At 39.9% G+C, this 24,103-nt stretch overlaps 1 protein-coding gene across 1 annotated transcript in view; it reads right to left on the minus strand.

Annotated features, from left to right (window-relative positions):
- Positions 1-24,103, minus strand: part of LOC122946166 (sodium- and chloride-dependent neutral and basic amino acid transporter B(0+)-like) — a 44,524-nt gene that overhangs the window by 20,241 nt on the left and 180 nt on the right. Inside the window, exons 2-8 of the mRNA XM_044305572.1 lie at positions 21,367-21,511; positions 19,320-19,451; positions 18,228-18,389; positions 16,348-16,483; positions 9,409-9,541; positions 1,100-1,240; positions 69-297 (exon numbers count right to left, since the gene is read on the minus strand). Coding sequence (XP_044161507.1) covers positions 69-297; positions 1,100-1,240; positions 9,409-9,541; positions 16,348-16,483; positions 18,228-18,389; positions 19,320-19,451; positions 21,367-21,511 — 1,078 coding nt within the window. The remainder of the gene's footprint in view (positions 1-68; positions 298-1,099; positions 1,241-9,408; positions 9,542-16,347; positions 16,484-18,227; positions 18,390-19,319; positions 19,452-21,366; positions 21,512-24,103) is intronic.

Genomic DNA, 24,103 nt, shown 5'->3' on the forward strand with positions numbered 1-24,103 from the left:
CATTTAAATACACTGACTCGATCAACACTAGTAATTGGTAATCTAATTACAATATGATTTCACCTCACCTGAGTCTACTACATCCTTTACTTCTTTCTCAGCTTTGAATGCCATGTGCCCCAATATAGAGAAGATGGCAAAGCCAGCGAACACACTGGTGAGGCAGTTGGTGACGCACACTATGATGGCATCCCCATAGCAGTTATTGTGGAACTTGTTGTAAGATGAAAGTGCCACTAGACCACCCCATGCTGTGGACAGAGAGAAGAAAATCTGTGTGGCCGCATCCTTCCAAACCTAGAATGATTCACAAGGAAGAGGCATGCATTATCACCAGAATTCTGACACATGAGGTTGGACATAATTAGTACAAGGACAGACGCTTTAGACTTTGAAATAGAGTATAATACAGAATAAAGGCCAATGTGAATAAGATAACGTATAATCCACACAATGTCAACACTTAAAATTGCAGTTACAGTTTGCTTCGATTTTATTGCAGGGATATTTTAAATAATCTGCATGCAGTCGTTAAGGGGTTGTCCACTTTTTACAATTCTTTTATTAAAAGTGTTTTTCTTAAAATAACCTGATCAAATAAATCCCCAGCAATCATTATATGGAACTGACAGCAACTAATTCCCCTACAGCACTCCCACGGGAGAAATGAAGTACTGCATGATCATCGATGTAATGCACAGATCAGCTGGGACCTCCAGAAAGTTCTCTGCTGGGTTTTCACCAGGGGGGCAGGCATTTTATCAGACAAAATAGATCATGGCACTATTTAGATGGCTTATTTGATGGAATCTGCCCCGGAGGCTCCAAATGGAGATGTGATCAAAGCCTCTAGTGACCCTTTACTTATATAGAAGGGAATCAATTTTCTATCATTCATATATTTGTTTCATATTCATAAAGTTGAGAAATACATGTAGTTGATTGAATTTTTTGACAGTGTCAGAATACTTGCATTGCTATAAAAAAGAACAAGGGTCAAAAATGTCCAACAGATGTGTACCATCCTTGAGTTAACTGAACAATGAATAACTAAGAAAAAATCTTTAAAAAAAACTAAAGAACCATTAAAGAAACTTACTTCTGCACTTGTAAGTTTTGAAATGTCTGACTGGGTTCCAATATAATAGTTGATCCCTTCGTAGGCGCCTTCCAGTGTCGCTCCTCTGATCAAAAGAATCAGCAGGACCACATAAGGAAAAATGGCTGTGAAGTATACCACCTGTCAGAATAAGCATGAAGATGTTAAAAAAAACAATGCTACAGCAATAAAAAAAATAAAAAAAACTCTGAAAATATGTGCAAAGCCCATTATCCTTCATCAGGCTTTCATGAGACTTAAAAGCTTAGCTCTGTGTAATTGTCATCTGATCGTCTACAGTGCGCTGCTCTCTGATAACAAGAACACAGCTGAAGTTTTAATTTAGCTTTCTGTATAAAAGAAAAAGAAAACTAAATAGGAACCAATTATGTAAAAACAAAATATTTGCAAAAATGTTTTACGTGATACAGTATTTTATATGGTACATGTAACAAGATAATACAGGGGAGTAGTTGTATGGGAAAGCAAAGAAAGCGGTTGCTTTGGGGCCTAAACTCAGAAGGGGACCTCCTAGGGGGAGGACTAAAAGATTTTATTATCAGGGCCCCCTCAGCAGTATTACGCAATGATATTATATACAGTGACACTGTATATAATGGATGCAGTGGCTTCAGGGCCTCAACTGAGATAGCAAGCTAGACTAGCCTCAAGAGTGGGGGTTGCAGAGGAGGAGGGGATTGCAAAGAAGTTGCTGGGGGGGGGCATTCAAAAATTTGCTGTGGGGCCCATTATTTTCTAGTTATGCCACTGAGATAATAGTTGGCAATCTTGAACTTGAAATTACAGATTTTTTTAGAACAAGCTCAAATGTCTGGTAGTACAGTATGCAGAGATTTCAGTTACTGGGAATGTGATACAACATTCTATGAAAAATGATATGACCGCCCATTTGGTTAAAATAATGTTAGATTTCGAGCAATGCAGTTGGCTGTAGCCCATAGTACATGGAAATTCCAAATTGTACCAAAAATCTATCTGTCTATTATCTATCTATCTCCTATCTATCTATCTATCTATCTATCTATCTATCTATCTATCTCTGGTGAATAAACTCATGTTTTTCTGGATGTGCGGTGTAATTCAATATTTTATGTAAGTTAGGTGGGTGGATTGTCCCCATAGCCGCTGGCACCCACCCACTTTTGTTTGTTTTTGACTGTGCTGCCCTTGTTTTGTATCTATCTATCTATCTATCTATCTATCATCTTTCTTATGCTATTTTCTGCACAGCAAGGCCAAAACATATTTTGTCCAGTGCTACTCTGTTGATATACAGTCTGGAAATACAATAATAACCCAAAGCAATCTCCCTGACACTATCCTGTTAAGGATCATACACCATAAATGGCACATGCACATAAATTGTAAAGCTCCTGCTCCTACAACCAGGCAAGAGCAGGACCAGTCGTGGAGAGAAGCTTCTGTCTTCTCTATCGTCTCTAGTGTCTATATACAGTACAAACCAAAAGTTTGGACACACCTTCTCATTCAAAGAGTTTTCTTTATTTTCATGACTATAAAAATTGTAGATTCACACTGAAGGCATCAAAACTATGAATTAACACATGTGGAATTATATACATAACAAAAAAGTGTGAAACAACTGAAAATATGTCATATTCTAGGTTCTTCAAAGTAGCCACCTTTCGCTTTGATTACTGCTTTGCACACTCTTGGCATTCTCTTGATGAGCTTCAAGAGGTAGTCACCTGAAATGGTCTTCCAACAGTCTTGAAGGAGTTCCCAGAGATGCTTAGCACTTGTTGGCCCTTTTGCCTTTACTCTGCGGTCCAGCTCACCCCAAACCATCTTGATTGGGTTCAGGTCTGGTGACTGTGGAGGCCAGGTCATTTGGGGCAGCACCCCATCACTCTCCTTCATGGTCAAATAGCCCTTACACAGCCTGGAGGTGTGTTTGGGGTCATTGTCCTGTTGAAAAATAAATGATGGTCCAACTAAACGCAAACCAGATGGAATAGCATGCCGCTGCAAGATGCTGTGGTAGCCATGCTGGTTCAGTATGCCTTCAATTTTGAATAAATCCCCAACAGTGTCACCAGCAAAGCACCCCCACACCATCACACCTCCTCCTCCATGCTTCACGGTGGGAACCAAGCATGTAGAGTCCATCTGTTCACCTTTTCTGCGTCGCACAAAGACACGGTGGTTGGAACCAAAGATCTCAAATTTGGATTCATCAGACTAAAGCACAGATTTCCACTGGTCTAATGTCCATTCCTTATGTTCTTTAGGCAAAACAAGTCTCTTCTGCTTGTTGCCTGTCCTTAGCAGTGGTTTTCTAGCAGATATTTTACCATGAAGGCCTGATTCACACAGTTTCCTCTTAACAGTTGTTCTAGAGATGTGTCCGCTGCTAGAACTCTGTGTGGCATTGACCTGGTCTCTAATCTGAGCTGCTGTTAACCTGCGATTTCTGAGGCTGGTGACTCGGATGAACTTATCCCCTGCAGCAGAGGTGACTCTTGGTCTTCCTTTCCTGGGGAGGTCCGCATGTGAGCCAGTTTCTTTGTAATTCTTGATGGTTTTTGTGACTGCACTTAGGGACACTTTCAAAGTTTTCCCAATTTTTCGGACTGACCTTCATTTCTTAAAGTAATGATGGCCACTCGTTTTTCTTTACTTAGCTGCTTTTTTCTTGCCATAATACAAATTCTAACAGTCTATTCAGTAGGACTATCAGCTGTGTATCCACCTGACTTCTCCACAACGCAACTGATGGTCCCAACCCCATTTATAGGGCAATAAATCCCACTTATTAAACCTGACAGGGCACACCTGTGAAGTGAAAACCATTTCAGGTGACTACCTCTTGAAGCTCATCAAGAGAATGCCAAGAGTGTGCAAAGCAGTAATCAAAGCAAAAGGTGGCTACTTTGAAGAACCTAGAATATGACATATTTTCAGTTGTTTCACACTTTTTTGTTATGTATATAATTCCACACGTGTTAATTCATAGTTTTGATGCCTTCAGTGTGAATCTACAATTTTCATAGTCATGAAAATAAAGAAAACTCTTTGAATGAGAAGGTGTGTCCAAACTTTTGGTCTGTACTGTATATTATTCATAAAACACGTTGTACCGTTTCATTTTAATGTAATTAAATAATTTCCAAATATAAAAACAAAAGAACCATTATATATAGTACAATTTATTCCTATTGAAAAGCCCTAGGTGTTATGAAAAAAAGTGCTAATTTTTTTTATTTTGAGGGCTATTAAACCATCATATAGTGGTTAAGCAAAATTGCTAAAACATGTCTGGTAATTTAGGAATACTCTGGTTGTTAAGGTGTTGTAGAGCAAAGTATTGAACTCACTACTATGATTTGTTAATATTTGGTAGAAATGGATTTTTTACAAGGTAATATAATTTCACACTGGAGACAACTGGGTGCTTTATGACACCATCTATTTTAATGGTTTACCATGAAGTGAATTTTTGGCCGCCTGTATCATTAACAGACCGAAGACTTTATTGGTTTACAGTGGGATGTGCACTATAGACAGTGTATGGGGTTGTTCCTGTGACGTTTTGTATGGTCTAATAGTCTATAGTTTAATGCGCCATATAGAGCACTTTTAATGACTTGTTTTTCAGTCTCGGTTCGGCCTAGTGATCTACAAGTAGTGGATTTCATGTCTGGAATGTTTATGGTATACTGTATAATGTAATGGTGTATAAGACCGTGATGCATAATTGCCTACTTCTGTAACATTACTACATATAATTTGCTATTTACAGAAGACAATTGAAATTCATAATGAATGACTTTCACTAGCCTACAGGAAGCTAATAAAAGTACATCTTGATTAACACACTTGTGGATATGATATTTACATGTTAATATTTTAACTGGCTGCTAAAATGCCTTATTTCAGAGTCAATAGGGCACATTACTAACACTGAGGTGAAACAGTATGTGACTGGAAAAAAAGTGGATGCTACTAGTTATAGCGATTTCCCCACCATTAGAAGTAGTGGTATATGGTTATCATATATAAGACTTGTAGGGAAACCGCAACACTCTCTTGTCTTCAGTATCCAAAGGTTTATTCACCAATACAGTGCAACGTTTCGACCAGTGTGGTCTTTTGCAAGGCTTGAGAAAGACCACACTGGTCAAAACGTAGCACTGTATTGGTGAATAAACCTTTGGATAGTGAAGACTAGAGAGTGCTGCGGTTTCCCTACAAGTCTTATCTATGTCTGGGGGAGCTTTGGACTGGCTCCCAACACTGCTGGAACCACCACATAAAGGATCGGTATACCATTTGTCATTGTGCTGCTACACATTTTTCCCTTTCATATGGTCATCATATGTCATTAATTTTTGATCGGTGTAGACCCCTACCAATCCTCAAATAAAGACGTCACACTATTAAAGGCTACATCACAAAGACCTATGGATCTTTCACGGCTTCGCAGGTGGTTCCTAGTGTTGAGCATGAATATTCGAATCGTGAATTTTTATTGCGAATATCACCACTTCGAGAATTCACAAATATTTAGAATATAGTGCTATATATTTGTTATATGGAATATTCAGCATTTTTTTCCATCTGAACACATGATTCCTCTCTGCTTCTTGCTTGTAGGCCAATGAGAAGGAAGCAACAATACCTAGTGCACCAATCAGTAATCTGTAGGCAGAACTGCTAAAATGTGAAGTTGCGCGTAGTGCGAAAAAATATTGTAATCACTGTCAATTAGTGCAATCGCAAATATATTGGAGCACTTGACTCTATCTGCATATAAAGCTATTGTAATGTTCTGTCGTGCCAACCATTTTCTCCAGTCTCAGAAGAAACTCATGAAACTTCTAGCAGCTTAAAAAATTTAGCCACAGTGACCCAGGCCTGAATTTTGCGTTATGAATACGCATTATGCAATTTTTATATTGCCAATTTATTGCATTCAATAAAATAATCTCGAATTCGCGAAATTCACCAACATATGACAAATATTCTACAAAATATTCATGAAATATCGCAAATTCGAATATAGCCCCTGCCGCTCATCACTAATGGCTCCATCCACTTGATGTGCAGACAACTGCTCTGACTAAAGGGACTACCAGCAACAACTCACCCATTGATTCCTGGCAGGGGAACCCTAGCTGGCTATTTAAAGGTGACTGAACACGAAGGCTACAATGTAGATATAGAGTTTTGTCCTGAAAACATCTTTTTTTGTAGCTCGTAAGTACTCAACTGCATGACAAGCAAGTATGCAGGATTTGGACAGCCGTTCCTGCCCTAGTAGAATGTTCCTGTTTTGAAGTCTAACTGCAAATAGTGGCACACACATAGAAACATTCAAGTAGCTGCTTGTTGGCTACTCGCATGCAACTTCCCATTAGTGGAGTAGAAGGTAATATAGAACCATGGAAGTGGTAGGTGTCTTGTATTATGGCAGTACTTTGACTTGCACATTTGTATAGGCACTATAGAAAGTTAGCTTCTCTGGCTACTGTGATGTTCAAGATAGTAAAAATAATCGGCATCAAGGTCTGAGGGGCTTCAAACCTAAAAGAAGTTATATGTCTACCAATCTCCCACCATGGCTGTTTTGACATTATCCAAGTCCCACTGCTTTCTATTGCCACCACTACCATCTTGACATACAGGAAATGCCCTGTTTGCCAATCAATGGCCAGAATAGTGACCAGGCTTTGATTGGTTAAGACATTTCATATGCTTTCAGTAGGAGTCAGAAGAAGAGTGCTGCAGGGCTCAAGGCAGCATCGATGAAGGTGAATATGTCTTCCTTAATATTTTAAGCACTTCTAACCCCACTGAGAAGCTTAAAAACAATTTATTGAACAATTTGCTTATGAAAAATGTACGTGGCTGGCATCATATCATGAACAATTCGGGATTGAGGATGTTCCTTGTCTTCCTCTCGTTTACTGTTTTAGCTGCACTGTATCATGGTCCGAGCAGTTGGGAAAGGCTGCAAGGCAGCAGCACTTTGCAGATGCTGTGTGGCTCTAGAGTGGCTCTGAAGCTGCTAGGCTGGGGCATTAGAAGTTCCTGATTGACAGGTGGCAATTATTGGGGTTCCCCAAAGACAGCTAACTGACCACCCCAGTTATATAGATATTTATTGGCCAGATAAATGGTATTACCAGGGCAATTCCAACATGACAAAATACATTCAGCTATAGAGATGAGAAAATTGCACAAAATTCAATTCGGCTTCGGTATGGCCGAATCAGTGGACTGATTTGATTCAGTTCCAAATTGGTTCCACCAAATACAATCAATTGTTCTGAATACATCAATTGGTCTGAAAGTGTGTGTATGACACTGTGAGGTGTCTTAGGACTCATATTTTTTCTGTCTTGTCTCTAATTTATCTCTGTTTTTCTCTTTTCCCGACTTGAAATTCACCTGGAGTGAATCACCAAAATTTCAGCTACAGATCCATCTCAATAAAAAAAAAATTCAGGTTGAATCCCAATTTTTTTATTGATTCACTCATCTCTAGTCATCTATACCAAAGTATATTTAGATAGGACTAGTTCTGCAAATTATCCCCCCCCCCAGCCAGAAACACAACAGAGAATGGTACTTATGACAATCTCACTAACCCAACCACTATTTATGAGTGGTGAACAGCCTATTGACGGGCAGAGGAAGATTCATCAATCTTCTGGAAAAACAAATTCAAAGACACCCACGTTCACTAGTAAATCAGGTTATTGTCTGTGGTTACATGGGCGCATGAGTCTTACAGAAGGTGCTACCTATGCGACAAGCCAGTTAAAATAATGCCCAAAGCATTTACAGTATGACACATGCAGGGAGAGGCACCATTATATTCTCTTGGAAGTGTTGGTTGTGCTTTGTGTTGATAATTGTCTAATCGCAGACAAAGCTTTTACACTCTGTATTTGAAATACACATAATTTCTGTGCATAAGATAAGCAGAACCTAGGTAGAGATCAAGCTTGCCAACCATCCATAAATTTCTGGACAGTCCGTAAAAATAAGCGACTTATTTTTTTTCTGTGTCCGTGACTTTCTGAGGCTGCTGGTACTTGACTAGATTATTTTGGTGCTAATTATTAGAGATGAGCGAATTTAATATTTTGAAATTCGTTCACGCTTCATTTAGTGGTAAAAGAAGAATTGCGTTATGGATTCTGTTACCACGGACCATAACGCTTTTCGATGACAAAATGCATAACTGAATGCCTTTAGAGGCGTTCCGTTATTCATTCAGTCATAATAAAAGTCTATTAGCTGCAAAACTGATCCGTCCCGTTTCTGTTAAGCAGGGGAGTCCTCTCCTGCATAACGGAAATGAGATGGATCTGTTATGCAGGCCTTAGACTTCTATTATGACGGAAGGAATACAAACCTTTTCCTACTTAGCCAAGCAGGACTGACCAATTATCACATATAAGGGTTTTTAAAATTGTTCAAATCACAGAGAAGTTTGCCTATAGACTTTTTTACCAGTGCCATGTCCTAATGCAGTCTTAACCACTCTCCTCCACCAAGCAAAAATAGCCAAATGGTACATATCTCTTCCCCTTAATGGTTATTAGCAACTACTTTGCCAAGTGTTAGTGTCGTCCCACCACCATGCCAATATATGTTCGATGTGCTCCCCAAGATCTTGCCCAGCTGCAAATGGATGCTGACACTTAAAGGGGCATTCAAATATTTTAATATGGATGGCCTATCTCCATTGAGCTGCATGGAGCAGACCTGCAGTTACCAGCTATGTCCACTACACAATGGATGGAACTATGTAGTTCTAGAACTGACTTCCAACGTCAGAGCTACTACGTAACAGCTGATCAGACAGGGTGTGGACTGTAGGACCTTCAGTGATCTGATATTGATGATCTATTATGAGTGTAGACCATCAATATTAAAATCATGGAATACCTAATTTAAGAGATGCTAGTATTTAGACAGTAGTTCCTGGGGAAGGGATCCTTGACTCCCTATCCATCACAATTCATTTTCATGCTGGTCAGTATGATTTTTTAGAATTTGGAGAGACACTTTATTTGAGCATACATTATCCAACTACCAATTGGGATATAAAGATTTAATACGCATATTCAAATGTTCACCTATCTTTTCTCTTCCAGGGTGAGCACTGAATAGTATTACAGGAAGGTGCAGCAAAATTAATAAGCAAAATTAATATTGTACTACAAACAGCTCTTCTACAAATAGACATGTTCTTGTTATGAATATTTAAACATATCCTACAAAAAATATGAAATTATTGGGTTGATTATTACCTTTCCGGAAGACTTTATGCCTTTAAACAAAGCTGCACCAATTATAATCCAAGCTAAGAGAAGACAGAGGGCCAAGTACCAGACAACGTTCCCTGTTTCATCGAGCCCACTTGATTGACGAAGTGCCACTTTTCTGTGAAGGTTACATGATACATTATCAGCCTGACTCAGCAAATCATGATTAACACAAGGAAAGTGTATTTTTGTAATTATGAAACCCCAGCAAGTCAGCATGGACTCTATGCAGTGAAGTCCTCGTACTGATTATATTATTGTATTAAATCCTTAAAGGGAACCTGGCATCTTCCAAATATTGTTTCATCTGCCAGTAGCCGGAGAAAGCCAAGCACTTTACTCGGCTATCTTCAGCAGTCCCAGGGAGTGCACAAAAAATAAAAAATGATTTGACCATTGTTTTATTTTTCATCATTCAGCGTTAAAGAGTGCATAACCTCATTGTTCAGATCCAGACAAGTGTTGAGATATATAATAAGTGTAGGTTGTATAGGCAGATTTTGTCCACTTTTCAGCTTTTTTCTTAAAAATTGATTTATTTAAAAAAAAAGTAGTTATTAAAAAAAAGCTATTTTTTGTGTTGTGGGATGTGTTTTTATAACTCTTTATTTATAGTATTTATTTAATTCCCATAGGGAACTTTTGCTTTTTACTAATTTTAAAACATTGTACGCTATACAACATTTTGTCTATATCACAATGCATTACTGACTCTGCGTGTAAAATACAACAAAGGCAAGTGTTGGGGGGTAACATAGGTAATAAATCTTAGGCCTCATGCACATGTGCTCCCTGCATCACGGATGCAATCCGAAGCTGTGGTGCGGAATGTAGGCACACAACCTCACGGGAACACTATGTTTCTGTCCATGCCTCCGCACCTCAAAAAACTAGAACATGTTCTATTTCTTTGCGGTGCGGATGGATCATGGACCCAATCAAGTTGAATGGGTCTCGATCCGTCCCGGCTGCCGCACGGACATTGCCCGTGCATTGGGGACTCGCTGGTGTGACAGAGCCCTAAGTCTGGAATTGAAGCTCAGTTTCCATTTAAGAACATGCAGGATAGCTGCAAACCCAGACATAGCCAATAGAAAATAGTGGTGCTGTTTCTGAGGAGAAGCAAACCCTTATTTTTTATTCTCATACAATCCCTTTAAACCTCCAGTATTCTACACATATGACTAATCTACTGAACAAGGTGCCTGCAGTCTTATAAATAGTGTTGAGCGAGCATGCTCGGCCGAACACCGTGTGTGCTCGAGCCAGTTTATTTAAATTTAGCCTCTATTTCTATGCAGAAGATTGCTGTACAGTGAGGGAATCCCTCAGTGTGAGTCCGCAGCTTAGGAGTCCCTGTTCTGACTCCATATATAGCTATGTGTATATATGGAGTCAGTGCTTGGGGACACCACAGTGTATTTAAATCTATTTTAACCTGTATTTCAGAAAAGTTTCTGCCTTCATTCAAACTCATGACCTTCTGTGATAGAGGAAAGTCACTTAACCACTCAGCTATAATAACTGCATAGCCAGTTACTTAAAAAATAATAATAATAGATAAATACTGTACTGTACTTCTACTGAGACCTATACAGTAGAAGTCTCATTTTTTTTTTTTCTTTGTGTTTGCTTATGCATGTCTATAGTGTAGTGGCTGAAGTTCTGCAATATGATGCAGAAGTTGTGAGTTCAAATCCTGTTGCAAAATTTTTCAGAAATAGAGGTTTAATTCAGATTTATATATTTTATATATTTTTTTGTAATTGTCATAATCATACTTCTGAAATACTTCTGAAACTACTACTGATGTTTTAGCCATAATATATTTACATATATTATAATATACGGATGTAGTAGAGTTAACACTCATGATTTATGAGACGTGTTATCTGAACTAAATGCGTTAACCACTTCAACCCCGCTAGCTGAAACCCCCTTAATGACCAGGCCACTTTTTACACTTCGGCACTACACTACTTTCACCGTTTATCGCTCGGTCATGCAACTTACCACCCAAATGAATTTTACCTCCTTTTCTTCTCACTAATAGAGCTTTCATTTGGTGGTATTTTATTGCTGCTGACATTTTTACTTTTTTTGTTATTAATCGAAATGTAACGATTTTTTTGAAAAAAAATGACATTTTTCACTTTCAGCTGTAAAATTTTGCAAAAAAAACGACATCCATATATAAATTTTATATGTCTTTGATAAAAAAAAATGTTTGGGCAAAAAAAAAATGGTTTGGGTAAAAGTTATAGCGTTTACAAACTATGGTACAAAAATGTGAATTTCCGCTTTTTGAAGCAGCTCTGACTTTCTGAGCACCTGTCATGATTCCTGAGGTTCTACAATGCCCAAACAGTAGAAAACCCCCACAAATGACCCCATTTCGGAAAGTAGACACCCTAAGGTATTCGCTGATGGGCATAGTGAGTTCATAGAACTTTTTATTTTTTGTCACAAGTTAGCGGAAAATGATGATGATTTTTTATTTTTATTTTTTTCTTACAAAGTCTCATATTCCACTAACTTGCGACAAAAAATAAAAAATTCTAGGAACTCGCCATGCCCCTCACGGAATACCTTGGGGTGTCTTCTTTCCAAAATGGGGTCACTTGTGGCGTAGTTATACTGCCCTGGCAATTTAGGGGCCCAAATGTGTGAGAAGAACTTTGCAATCGAAATGTGTAAAAAATGACCGGTGAAATCCGAAAGGTGCACTTTGGAATATGTGCCCCTTTGCCCATCTTGGCTGCAAAAAAGTGTCACACATCTGGTATCGCCGTACTCAGGAGAAGTTGGGGAATGTGTTTTGGGGTGTCATTTTACATATACCCATGCTGGGTGAGAACAATATCTTGGTCAAATGCCAACTTTGTATAAAAAAATGGGAAAAGTTGTCTTTTGCCAAGATATTTCTCTCACCCAGCATGGGTATATGTAAAATGACACCCCAAAACACATTCCCCAACTTCTCCTGAGTACGGCGATACCACATGTGTGACACTTTTTTGATGACAAGGTGGGCAAAGGGGCACATATTCCAAAGTGCACCTTTCGGATTTCGCAGGCCATTTTTTACAGATTTTGATTGCAAAGAACTTCTCACACATATGGGCCCCTAAATTGCCAGGGCAGTATAACTACGCCACAAGTGACCCCATTTTGGAAAGAAGACACCCCAGGGTATTCCGTGAGGGGCATGGCGAGTTCCTCGAATTTTTTATTTTTTGTCGCAAGTTAGTGGAATATGAGACTTTGTAAGGAAAAAAGAAAAAAAAAGAAAAATCATCATTTTCCGCTAACTTGTGACAAAAAATAAAAAATTCTAGGAACTCGCCATGCCCTTCACGGAATACCTTGGGGTGTCTTCTTTCCAAAATGGGGTCACTTGTGGCGTAGTTATACTGCCCTGGCAATTTAGGGGCCCAAATGTGTAAGAAGTACCTTGCAATCAAAATCTGTAAAAAATGGCCTGTGAAATCCAAAAGGTGCACTTTGGAATATGTGCCCCTTTGCCCACCTTGGCTGCAAAAAAGTGTTACACATGTGGTATCGCCGTACTCAGGAGAAGTTGGGGAATGTGTTTTGGGGTGTCATTTTACATATACCCATGCTGGGTGAGAGAAATATCTTGGCAAAAGACAACTTTTCCCATTTTTTTATACAAAGTTGGCATTTGACCAAGATATTTTTCTCACCCAGCATGGGTATATGTAAAATGACACCCCAAAACACATTGCCCAACTTCTCCTGAGTACGGCGATACCACAAGTGTGACACTTTTTTGCAGCCTAGATGCGCAAAGGGGCCCAAATTCCTTTTAGGAGGGCATTTTTAGACATTTGGATCCCAGACTTCTTCTCACACTTTCGGGCCCCTAAAAAGCCAGGGCAGTATAAATACCCCACATGTGACCCCACTTTGGAAAGAAGACACCCCAAGGTATTCAATAAGGGGCCTGGCGAGTTCCTAGAAATTTTTTTTTTTTTGCATAAGTTAGCGGATATTGATTTTTTTTTTGTTTTTTTCTCACAAAGTCTCACTTTCCGCTAACTTAGGACAAAAATTTCAATCTTTCATGGACTCAATATGCCCCTCACGGAATACCTTGGGGTGTCTTCTTTCCGAAATGGGGTCACATGTGGGGTATTTATACTGCCCTGGCCTTTTAGGGGCCCTAAAGCGTGAGAAGAAGTCTGGAATATAAATGTCTAAAAATGTTTACGCATTTGGATTCCGTGAGGGGTATGGTGAGTTCATGTGAGATTTTATTTTTTGACACAAGTTAGTGGAATATGAGACTTTGTAAGAAAAAACAAAAACAAACAAAAAATTTCCGCTAACTTGTGCCCAAAAAAATGTCTGAATGGAGCCTTACAGGGGGGTGATCAATGACAGGGAGGTGATCAATGACAGGGGGGTGATCACCCATATAGACTCCCTGATCACCCCCTGTCATTGATCACCCCCCTGTAAGGCTCCATTCAGACGTCCGTATAATTTTTACGGATCCATGGATCGGATCCGCAAAACACATGCACACGTCTGAATGGAGCCTTACAGGGGGGTTATCAATGACAGGGGGTGATCAGGGTGATCACCCCCCTGTCACTGATCACCCCCCCTGTATGGCTCCATTCAGACGTCCGCATGATTTTTACGGATCCATGGATACATGGATCGGATCCACAAAACACATGCGGACGTCTGAATGGAGCCTTACAGGGGGGTTATCAATGACAGGGGGTTATCAGGGTGATCACCCCCCTGTCACTGATCACCCCCCCTGTAAGGCTCCATTCAGACGTCCGCATGATTTTTACGGATCCATGGATACATGGATCGGATCCACAAAACACATGCGGACGTCTGAATGGAGCCTTACAGGGGGGTGATCAATGACAGGGGGGTGATCAGGGAGTGTATATGGGTGATCACCCGCCTGTCATTGATCACCCCCTGTAAGGCTCCATTCAGACGTCCGCATGTGTTTTGCGGATCCGATCCATGTATCCATGGATCCGTAAAAATCATGCGGACGTCTGAATGGAGCCTTACAGGGGGGTGATCAATGACAGGGGGGTGATCAATGACAGGGGGTGATCAGGGAGTGTATATGGGTGATCACCCGCCTGTCATTGATCACCCCCCTGTATGGCTCCATTCAGATGTCCGCATGATTTTTACGGATCCATGGATACATGGATCGGATCCACAAAACACATGCGGACGTCTGAATGGAGCCTTACAGGGGGGTGATCAATGACAGGGGGGTGATCAGGGAGTGTATATGGGTGATCACCCGCCTGTCATTGATCACCCCCTGTAAGGCTCCATTCAGACGTCCGCATGTGTTTTGCGGATCCGATCCATGTATCCATGGATCCGTAAAAATCATGCGGACGTCTGAATGGAATCTTACAGGGGGGTGATCAATGACAGGGGGGTGATCAATGACAGGGGGTGATCAGGGAGTGTATATGGGTGATCACCCTCCTGTCATTGATCACCCCCCTGGTAAGGCTCCATTCAGACGTCCGTATGCTTTTTGCGGATCCGATCCATGTATCCGTGGATCCGTAAAAATCATACGGACGTCTGAACGGAGCCTGACAGGGGGGTGATCAATGACAGGGCGGTGATCAATGACAGGGGGGTGATCAGGGAGTTTATATGGGGTGATCAGGGGTTTATAAGGGGTTAATAAGTGACGGGGGGGGGGGTGTAGTGTAGTGTGGTGTTTGGTGCGACTGTACTGAGCTACCTGAGTCCTCTGGTGGTCGATCCTAACAAAAGGGACCACCAGAGGACCAGGTAGGAGGTATATTAGACGCTGTTATGAAAACAGCGTCTAATATACCTGTTAGGGGTTAAAAAATTCGGATCTCCAGCCTGCCAGCGAGCGATCGCCGCTGGCAGGCTGGAGATCCACTCGCTTACCTTCCGTTCCTGTGAGCGCGCGCGCCTGTGTGCGCGCGTTCACAGGAAATCTCGGCTCTCGCGGGAGGACGCGTATATGCGTCCACCCAGAAAAGCAGGACCGCCGGCAGGACGCAATCCTGCGTACGGCGGTCCTGAGGTAGTTAAGCAAACACCTTCAATTGCTTTTCAATGGTTTTTGTCTCAAGATAACCCAATGAGTTAAGAAATTTGAGTTAAGAGCTTGAGTGCTAACCCTCCTACAACTGTATTATATATTCTAGATATATGTGCAAATATATTATGGCTAAAAAATATATTATGGCTAAAAAGCTAAAAACTTATATATATATATATATATATATATATATATATATATATATTTATTTTATTATTTATTTATTTTTTTAAATTAAGTTTAGCCTCTATTTCTGAAAAAGTTTGTGATAGGATTTGAACTCACATCCCAAAACTTCAACCACTACACTATATAGATGCATAGGCAGCCAGTAACTGTCTATGCAGCTGTTATAGCTGAGTGGTTAAGTGCCTTGCCTCTAATACAGAAGGTTGTGGGTTTGAATCCCAGTGAAAAAACATTTCTGAAATACAGGCTAAATTACATTTAAATACACTGGGTGTCCCTAAGCACTGGCTCCATATATGGACATAGCTATATATGGAGTCAGAGCAGGGACTCCTAAGCTGAGCTAGATTCCCAACAAATCCCCCCTTCAGAGCAGGGAGTTCCTGGTGTTCTCCCATTGACTTCCATTGTGCTTGGGTGCTCTGTAGAACACCCGAGCATTGCAAAGTGTTCTACACGAGCACTGCTTGATCAACACTACTTACAAACTGAAAACATATGTGCTAAATTATAGCCTCAGAACATTGATTTTATAGAACAATTGAGTCAATCCATTCAATGATCTAATTTTCAATCTCATATGTCTATGAACAAATATCAGTAAGTCATATAACTCTTCATATACTTACTCCCAGTATTGCTTGCTGGGAAGTTCAGTGTCCATAAACTCAGTGGAGTTTTCATCACACGTATAATTATTATCCTTGACCCAGGTAAGATTCACCATTTCAAAGATATTTGACTGTATAGTTACGTTACAGAATCCTATGGACAGAAAATGAGTTATTAGGTAGTCAGAAGGGTTGTACATAGTTCCAAAAGCATGACTGATTTCAAACAAAATCAGTGCCACACCTGCCCAGTGCCCACATCTTGAGTATGCAGGCACGGACTGGGACCTAAAAGTGGCCCGGGGGAAAAAAATGAAAAAGTGGCCCCATGTTGCAGGTGTGTCCAAAATGACTGAAAGCAGGGCAAAATATTTAGGCAGGTCCAGCAATACCATAGTGCAGAGCAATATACCTCCCCAGCTGAACCAAATACCACAGTGCAGCACAAAATACTGCCATCTGCGCTAAAGTATTCAACTGTATCACTGCCCTGAGGATTCAGGTGGACACCTGCGGCTGCTGGCCAGGTGCGTTAGAGAGAATCAGATCATTATGCACCTGGCTGGCGGCCATGAGTTGAGCTTGGGTGGTCCTCCGAGGAATCGGCCCATCGGGAAATTTCCCTGTATGGTCTATGGCCAACTGACCCTGTGTGTGTGGTATTGATGCACAGCCCACTTTAACACAACCCCTGGACACACTTGTGGCACTTTTTTTCTGAAAGAATTTAACCATGTATTTCTACTAACAGATAACAAATTTCATAGATATTCAAAATGCACATACATTTCTATTCTTTCTAAATTTTTGGAGGGACAGATAACTATTGCTGCTTCTGAGGTTTGTTAAAGAAAATCACACCTTAGCCTCATGCACTTGAATAGATGACTGAGCACATCCAATGGACAAGAGCACTGCAAGCACTAGAAAAATCGTTTTTACTTAATTTCATACAACGCTTTCTAAATAGTACAGTATATTACTCTGTCGAAAGGACATTACAATGATTTGATTGTTGCCTTTCCTCATGGAAAGTTTTGACTCTCACTGTGCCACTGGCAGCACCTGGAACACATAGGGGGACTGAGTGGATCAAATATGAGAGATGGAGACCTTTAAAGGGGTTGTCCGTTTTTAAACAAATTATTGCCTATTCTCAGAGTAGGCCTTCACTAGCTGACCTGTGGGAGTCCAACACACTGCACTACTAATTGTAGCGGTGCTGGACTGATCAGCTCAGTCCACTACAAAGTAGATGGAGATGTCTGCTTCCAGCACTGGAGCGATTGTTGAACAGCTTATCAGTGGGGGAGGGGTGCCAGATGTTGGGCTTCCACAGATCAGCGAGGCATGGCCATCACTTAATAAAAGGTGTAAACCCTATTTTATTTTATCCATTCACCAGGTCTGCATTATGAATACAGGCAGCAATCATTGGGCACTCATTATGGCAATATATCAGTCACCATGCTCGTGACTACGTGGGTATGCAGACAGGTGTTCTCCTGCTAAGGGCTCATGCACATAAATGTATTTTTTCGCTATGTCCGTTCCATTTTTTTTGCGGCCCATATCCAGAACCATTTACTTCAATGGGGCCGAAAAAAAAAAAGAAAACGGAAATTACTTGATGTGCATTCTGTGCCCGTATGTCCATATGGCCATTCCACATAAAAATAGAACATGTCCTATTATTCTGACAGGGATAGGGATATTCTATTAGGGGCCAGTCCTTCCAATCTGAAAAAGGAGAAATGCACGCGGCTGGTCTCCGTGTTTGGCAGATCCTTAATTTGCGGATCGCAAAACATCCAACGGTCGTGTTCATGAGCCCTAATCTGTCTTTTCTAAGCACAATCTAGCAATTTATCGTAGTTTTCAGTCAATGATTTATTTACCTTTGGGCGTTTTGCTGCATTTGCTGTCAGACCACTCGAAGCATTCAGACCACGGTAACACACTTGTAAATGAAGCGAATAAATAATATAAACTGTATGCAATGATAATGTTATAATATATAGTGACCATTGTCGAAATCAGGACCATGGTAATTCCCACTCCTGCAGAATCGAAAAAAGATAAAAGCACAAGCTGTAGTAAAAACATGTAATGACAGATTACAGTAACCTCAGTACATAACTGCAATGTTATAGTATAGCAATAGATTAGAATAAATGAAAAAGAAAATAGATTTAAAGCGGTTGTCTGACTATATTTTTTCAAAAACCACTGAGGCCAGTGATTGGATGCAGTGTCTCAGACGGTATATGGGCACATCACCATTGCAATTAGAAAGACAAAGCACAGTGGGGAAGGCGGTTGGATGGCCCTGGAAGGGAGGTGGTTAATTGTGGTGAGAATATGCATGCATATGTGTGTATGTAGTAGGGTGTATATGTACCGAGTATGTGGATTTCTCTACTTGCCACATAGTTACATAGTTGGTACATGCCTCTCTAAAAAGTCACTGAAGTCTCCCCAATCAAACACCTGTCTAGTGCCCCCATTGTCCCCATAAACAATACCAGTCCAGTGTAGTCCCATAAGTAACACGAGTAGAGTTTCCCATATAACTGCCATGAGTGCTCCCCAAAAATGATTACAATGTAGTGTTACCCACAGTTGTCAGGAGTGCCACCCCATAAACAATGCCATGAAAGTGTCCCTGATTAACTTGAGGAGATTGCCCGCATAAATAACATCAGTAGGATGTACAGTGACAGCTAAGTGTCCTCCATTAAGTAGTGCAAGAAGAGTGCCCCCAGTAATAGCAATGCAGTATCTCACATAAACAATACAGGAGAGCACCACTTCCTGCGAACACACATAAAAGGCACCATTATGGGCAATGTATGGACTATTAGATGAGCATTTAATACCACTATTAAGCAAATTTAATATTATCGTTATAGCAGGCTATGTGTCTAGGGTTCTAGTATCTGTAAGTATTGCCCTCAGATGGACATTTAGACTAGTGATGCTCTACTGACCTTCAAATAGAGGAAGCACCTTCCACATGGCCACGGGTCCAGAACTGGAAAATTGTCCAAGGGAACATTCCAAAAAGAATAAGGGTAACCCAGCAAGAGCCAGCATGATAACATACGGGATAAGAAATGCACCTAAAAAGTAACAGAAATACCATTGTTGGCACAGCCATTGATTAGGTTATTGTATTAGTTTCCTTTCACAGAAAGATTTATCTGTTAGATTTCAACATGCCCAATCTTTTTGTCTTCAGTGGAGATAGGCCGCCAACAGAAGTGCATGCCAGTGGCTAATTCCTGTCTCTCCACTGAGTTCACATGCACATGTAGTGGCAAAAGAGATAGCTGCCGAATGAGCATTCAGCTGACAGCTGGCTAATGTGTATGGTCAGCCATAAGTCCTCCAAACAAGTTAATGTATTGTCGGCTGAACCCACCATTTTTGGAGAGACTGGATGTGATATCAATCTAATGTGTATGAGGAGCCCCCGACGCTCCCTGAGATATGATGTCAGGGCAGAGAAGAATCTCTTGTTCTAAATTTTGGCAACCAATCTTTTTGTTCTACTGGGAGATAAGCCACCACCAGTGGTGTCCTAGTTGATTAATTCACTATTCTTTCTCCCCATTGAAAAGACACATTTGTCAGGCTGAGCATATATTTGAATGGGGGAGTTGAGTTAGTTAGTTTTGGGCAAAACAACTGTCCGTCTGACAGCTATTGAATGTATATGGACTTTTTTAGTAATTGCAGACTTAAATAGCTGTATACATAGAATGTTTATTCACTTTCTTCAATCTTTGCCCAAGTGAACTAACATTACTACAGTAAATAACTTCCTCAACATTGACAAAAGATTAAATCACCAAGGCCCAGTAGAAAGCGAAGATCCTGCCAATATTTGTTTTGGTTTTGGAACAACAGAATTACGTGTATGTGCAAATGGCGATAGCACATTGTAATCCAGGCAAATAGGTTCTTCGTAGAATTGGAAGCCTGGACCTCAACACTTCGAAGACAGTATGTGAAATCTCTCAGTAAAAACTCAAAGTCCCTCAAAGTGACTGAAATCAGAAAGTGGCTTTCCATACGGTCATCACACTTCCACTCGTGGTTGCATTATACTTATCATCCAAGGGATAAAGTTGAGAAAATAGTTGTAAGACCTATGACCACCATGTAACACTGGTCTAGTGTGGTTTAGATGAAGTTGTAAGAGACCGTTTTAGAAGGTGCAGATGCCTCTAAGGTTCCAAACCTTAGCAAGCAGAGTTGCCCAATATACCTTATGAGCTAGAAGATGAAAGGATTGGGCAAACATATTCTCTCACGTGTAGCTACAAGAGAAACAATTAACATTATGCAAAATCACTAAAACTGAAACTGCTGACAGTGTATAGATGATGATGATTAGACTTAATTTGCATTAGTTCCCCATTAGCCATGATCCACAGTCTATAGCGTCTGAGGTAGGTGTGGATGTGCCTTCTACATGTTTCAAATAAGGGTTCCTCAAGTTTAAGACCATATCATAACAATTTGCCGGTTCCTTCAAAGGCTAGATTTCACCTCTCTTGATATGTCTGTTTTAGTAACAATTTGCATTTAATAACAATTGTGGAGCATCTTTTTGCACATTACTCTATGTTGTGCCATTCATTGGTTATTCCTTCTGGAAGTTTATGATTGATAAGCAGGTCCAACAGGGTTTTATCAGTTGGAGGTGTGTCTCTGCACAGTCTGACACTGGCAGTCCTGATTGGATTGTGTCAGAATGTGCAGAGACACACCCCAACTGGTAAAACCCACCTGGACCTTCTGTCAATTTATTCATAAATGTTTAACAGAAATCACAGAGTAATGGCACAACATAGAGTAACATAGAAAAGATACTCCAGAATTGTTACTGTATGGTGATCGAAAGTAGTTATTAAAACAGACATAGGTGACAGGTGAGAGATGACAGGTCCTCTTTAAAGTCCATTCTAAGTTTTTATTTATATGTGACTATCCTATCCCATCAAAAAATAAAGCATTGTAGTCAATTACCTCCTCCATGTTGAAAGGTAAGGTAAGGGAATCTCCACACATTTCCTAAACCAACAGCATAGCCAACCATTGACAGGAGGTACTCCGACTTGCTGGACCAGTTTCCGCGTTCTGTGTTCTCATCTGTGTTTTCCACACGTGAATCCTAGTGATAATAAAAGAAGCCAAATCAGTGAATTGTTTCAAATATCTTACTGAGGTTGTGACATGTTCCCTGCCTTCACCTGAGACAAATCCCTTATCTCTTCTGTTACCCATTTTTGCCATTTGTCTGACATGATTGACTATTTTACGCATATGACATTGAACTGTTAGTAATGATTCATTTTCAAAGCCTTTAACATTTCAATAACCTCGGTCTGCTCTTGACACTTTATTGACCAGACATATTTGTTCTCCTCATGGCTCCTTGGATGTTTTTTCTTTTCTTTTTTTTGTTAGCTTTCCTAATATTTAAACTCTAATCAAAGATTGAAGACATTTCAAATACTCACTGTTTGCTTCACTGACATGGTATTTCATGTAGTTTATAATAGATGTCAACTTAATTCAGCCACTTAAAAACTTTAAGATAAAGGGCTGTGTCCTAGGGCTTAATTGGATGATTCAGGATTAACAAACCTGCCACCGGCTTGAGAACCTAAAAAGCTAGAACTTTATAATATACACTATATTAAAGCTCTGTTTTCTAAGGGAGCATAGTTGTATGGACTTTCTGAGGAGATTGACTGTGATCATATCAACAAACTCATAAGGCAAAATAGATACCTGCTCAGGGCCATTCATATACAAGACAGTTGGGAAATATGTACAATTCTGTAACCTGTATTTGATTTTTATTCAATGTTTTATATTATTTACATAATATTTCACCTAATAACAAATGATGCATAATGATATGAAGCGCACATGTATGTAGGGTCAATGGAAATGTCCAGCTGGTGGCAAAATTTAGAGTGTATCTCCAATTATAAAACAATTTTCCATGAACAAATAGTGAATGTGAATGTAAGAAACTTTGTAATATATCTTGTTAAAGATAAAGGCTTCTATTGACTTTTATCAGGCTGCTTTGCTCTTTTCTGCTTTAAACATTGATGTTTATGGAGAGTGGAGGAGGGAGGAAGAGGCTGCAAGATGAGAGACACAAACTACAGTTCCTTAGATCTGCTACACCTACAAACTTAAAAACTGGCATCAGCCTCCTCATCCCTCCTCCCCTCTCCATCATCTTTTGTGTGTGAGGATGAAGATAGAGATGTTCCTATTAAAGATATGAAAATGAGTGAAGAGAAAGAGAAGGTAATCAGCATGAGAAGCCCATGAGGAAGCATGATTCTTTAATAAGATACATTACAAAGTTTCTTATAGTCATCTGTTCTATTCATTTATAAAGACTTGTTATAACCAGTGATACATTTTAAATACAACCCTGACTGTTTAAAATGTGTGTGGGGGTTTGGGGGGAGAAGAGGTGTAGTGATTAAAAAAATATTTGAACAACAAATAAATGATTCCTTTAAATCTCTGGTCACATCTACTTTGCAGTCCCTCTGTGAGTCTTCATTGTAGATTCTATCAATTGCCAGGAAATACAGGACAACATGGTGAGCAATTATTTTTTTTCAAGTAGAAAATCATGTTGAAACCAATTACAGTATAGTCAAAGGAGTGTTTCAGGTCACAGAACAGAGAAATGGATATTCAAACACAAACTAAAATTCAGATTGTTATACAAATGTTAAAAATAATTATTAAGAGTTCATGCATTTGAGTTTCAAGTCCTATGGGAACACAATATGATGCCCAAAGAGGTCTACGAGCCTATAGTGTATGTCTCTAATTCATTTTCTCTTGGAGCCATATGGAATCCAAGAGATAAAAAAAATTCTGTCATGTTTCATCTGATGCAAAATAATGGATATAATGTACCTTAGGCTAGAATAATGGTGCCAAATAAGTGTACCATATGGCGGTACACTGCATGCCAACTCTTTTATAGCAGCCCTAACAGTGAATGTCTATATGTGCCGGTAGTGAAAGTTTTAAGTATAATTAAAGTTTAGGATTATTTTATTGTTCATTAATTACATAGATTCTTGTCTTCTGTCCTGAAGCAAAGGGAGATGTATTCTTTTGCAGTATGACAATACATCACTTATTATTGTATGGATTACAATAGCAGAATGATGATATCTGCAGTCATGTCCGGCTGGCTACCGTGCACTGCTACCTTACCTTATACAATGTAACTAAAATGCAAAACCACATTCACTAATCATTAAACCGGAATTTAAATCAACAGTGAAAATAAACCTTGCACTTTGCGTTTACAGTCAAACATCGCTGCTTGCTGCCTTAAGATTTATTTACTTTGCTCACTTATATAGCGCTGACTTATTCCGCAGCGCTTTACAGACTTGATTTTCACTGCTAATCTCAATGCATTTCAAAGAAAACAGGTGTAGCAGGGATGGGTTTGTCATTTACACAGTGATATCAGGTAACCCTACTGCCTTATTGTAACTTGAGTCAGCTCTGCTGCATCGAAAGAATTCAAGAAATATTAGTTTTTGCAACCAAAATATTTAGATGGCTTAGCAAGAGTCACAAAAAAGAGCTGAACCCTACTTGCAGAACAACTCGAGAAAAACCATAAAAGAAAAAACATTTCTTGGCCGACTTCCCATGCACTTGGCCTACTATTCCCACTTGTTCCCTGAGTACCACTTGCACA

Source organism: Bufo gargarizans, chromosome 9, assembly GCF_014858855.1.
Source record: "Bufo gargarizans isolate SCDJY-AF-19 chromosome 9, ASM1485885v1, whole genome shotgun sequence".
Taxonomy (NCBI): Eukaryota; Metazoa; Chordata; class Amphibia; order Anura; family Bufonidae; genus Bufo; species Bufo gargarizans.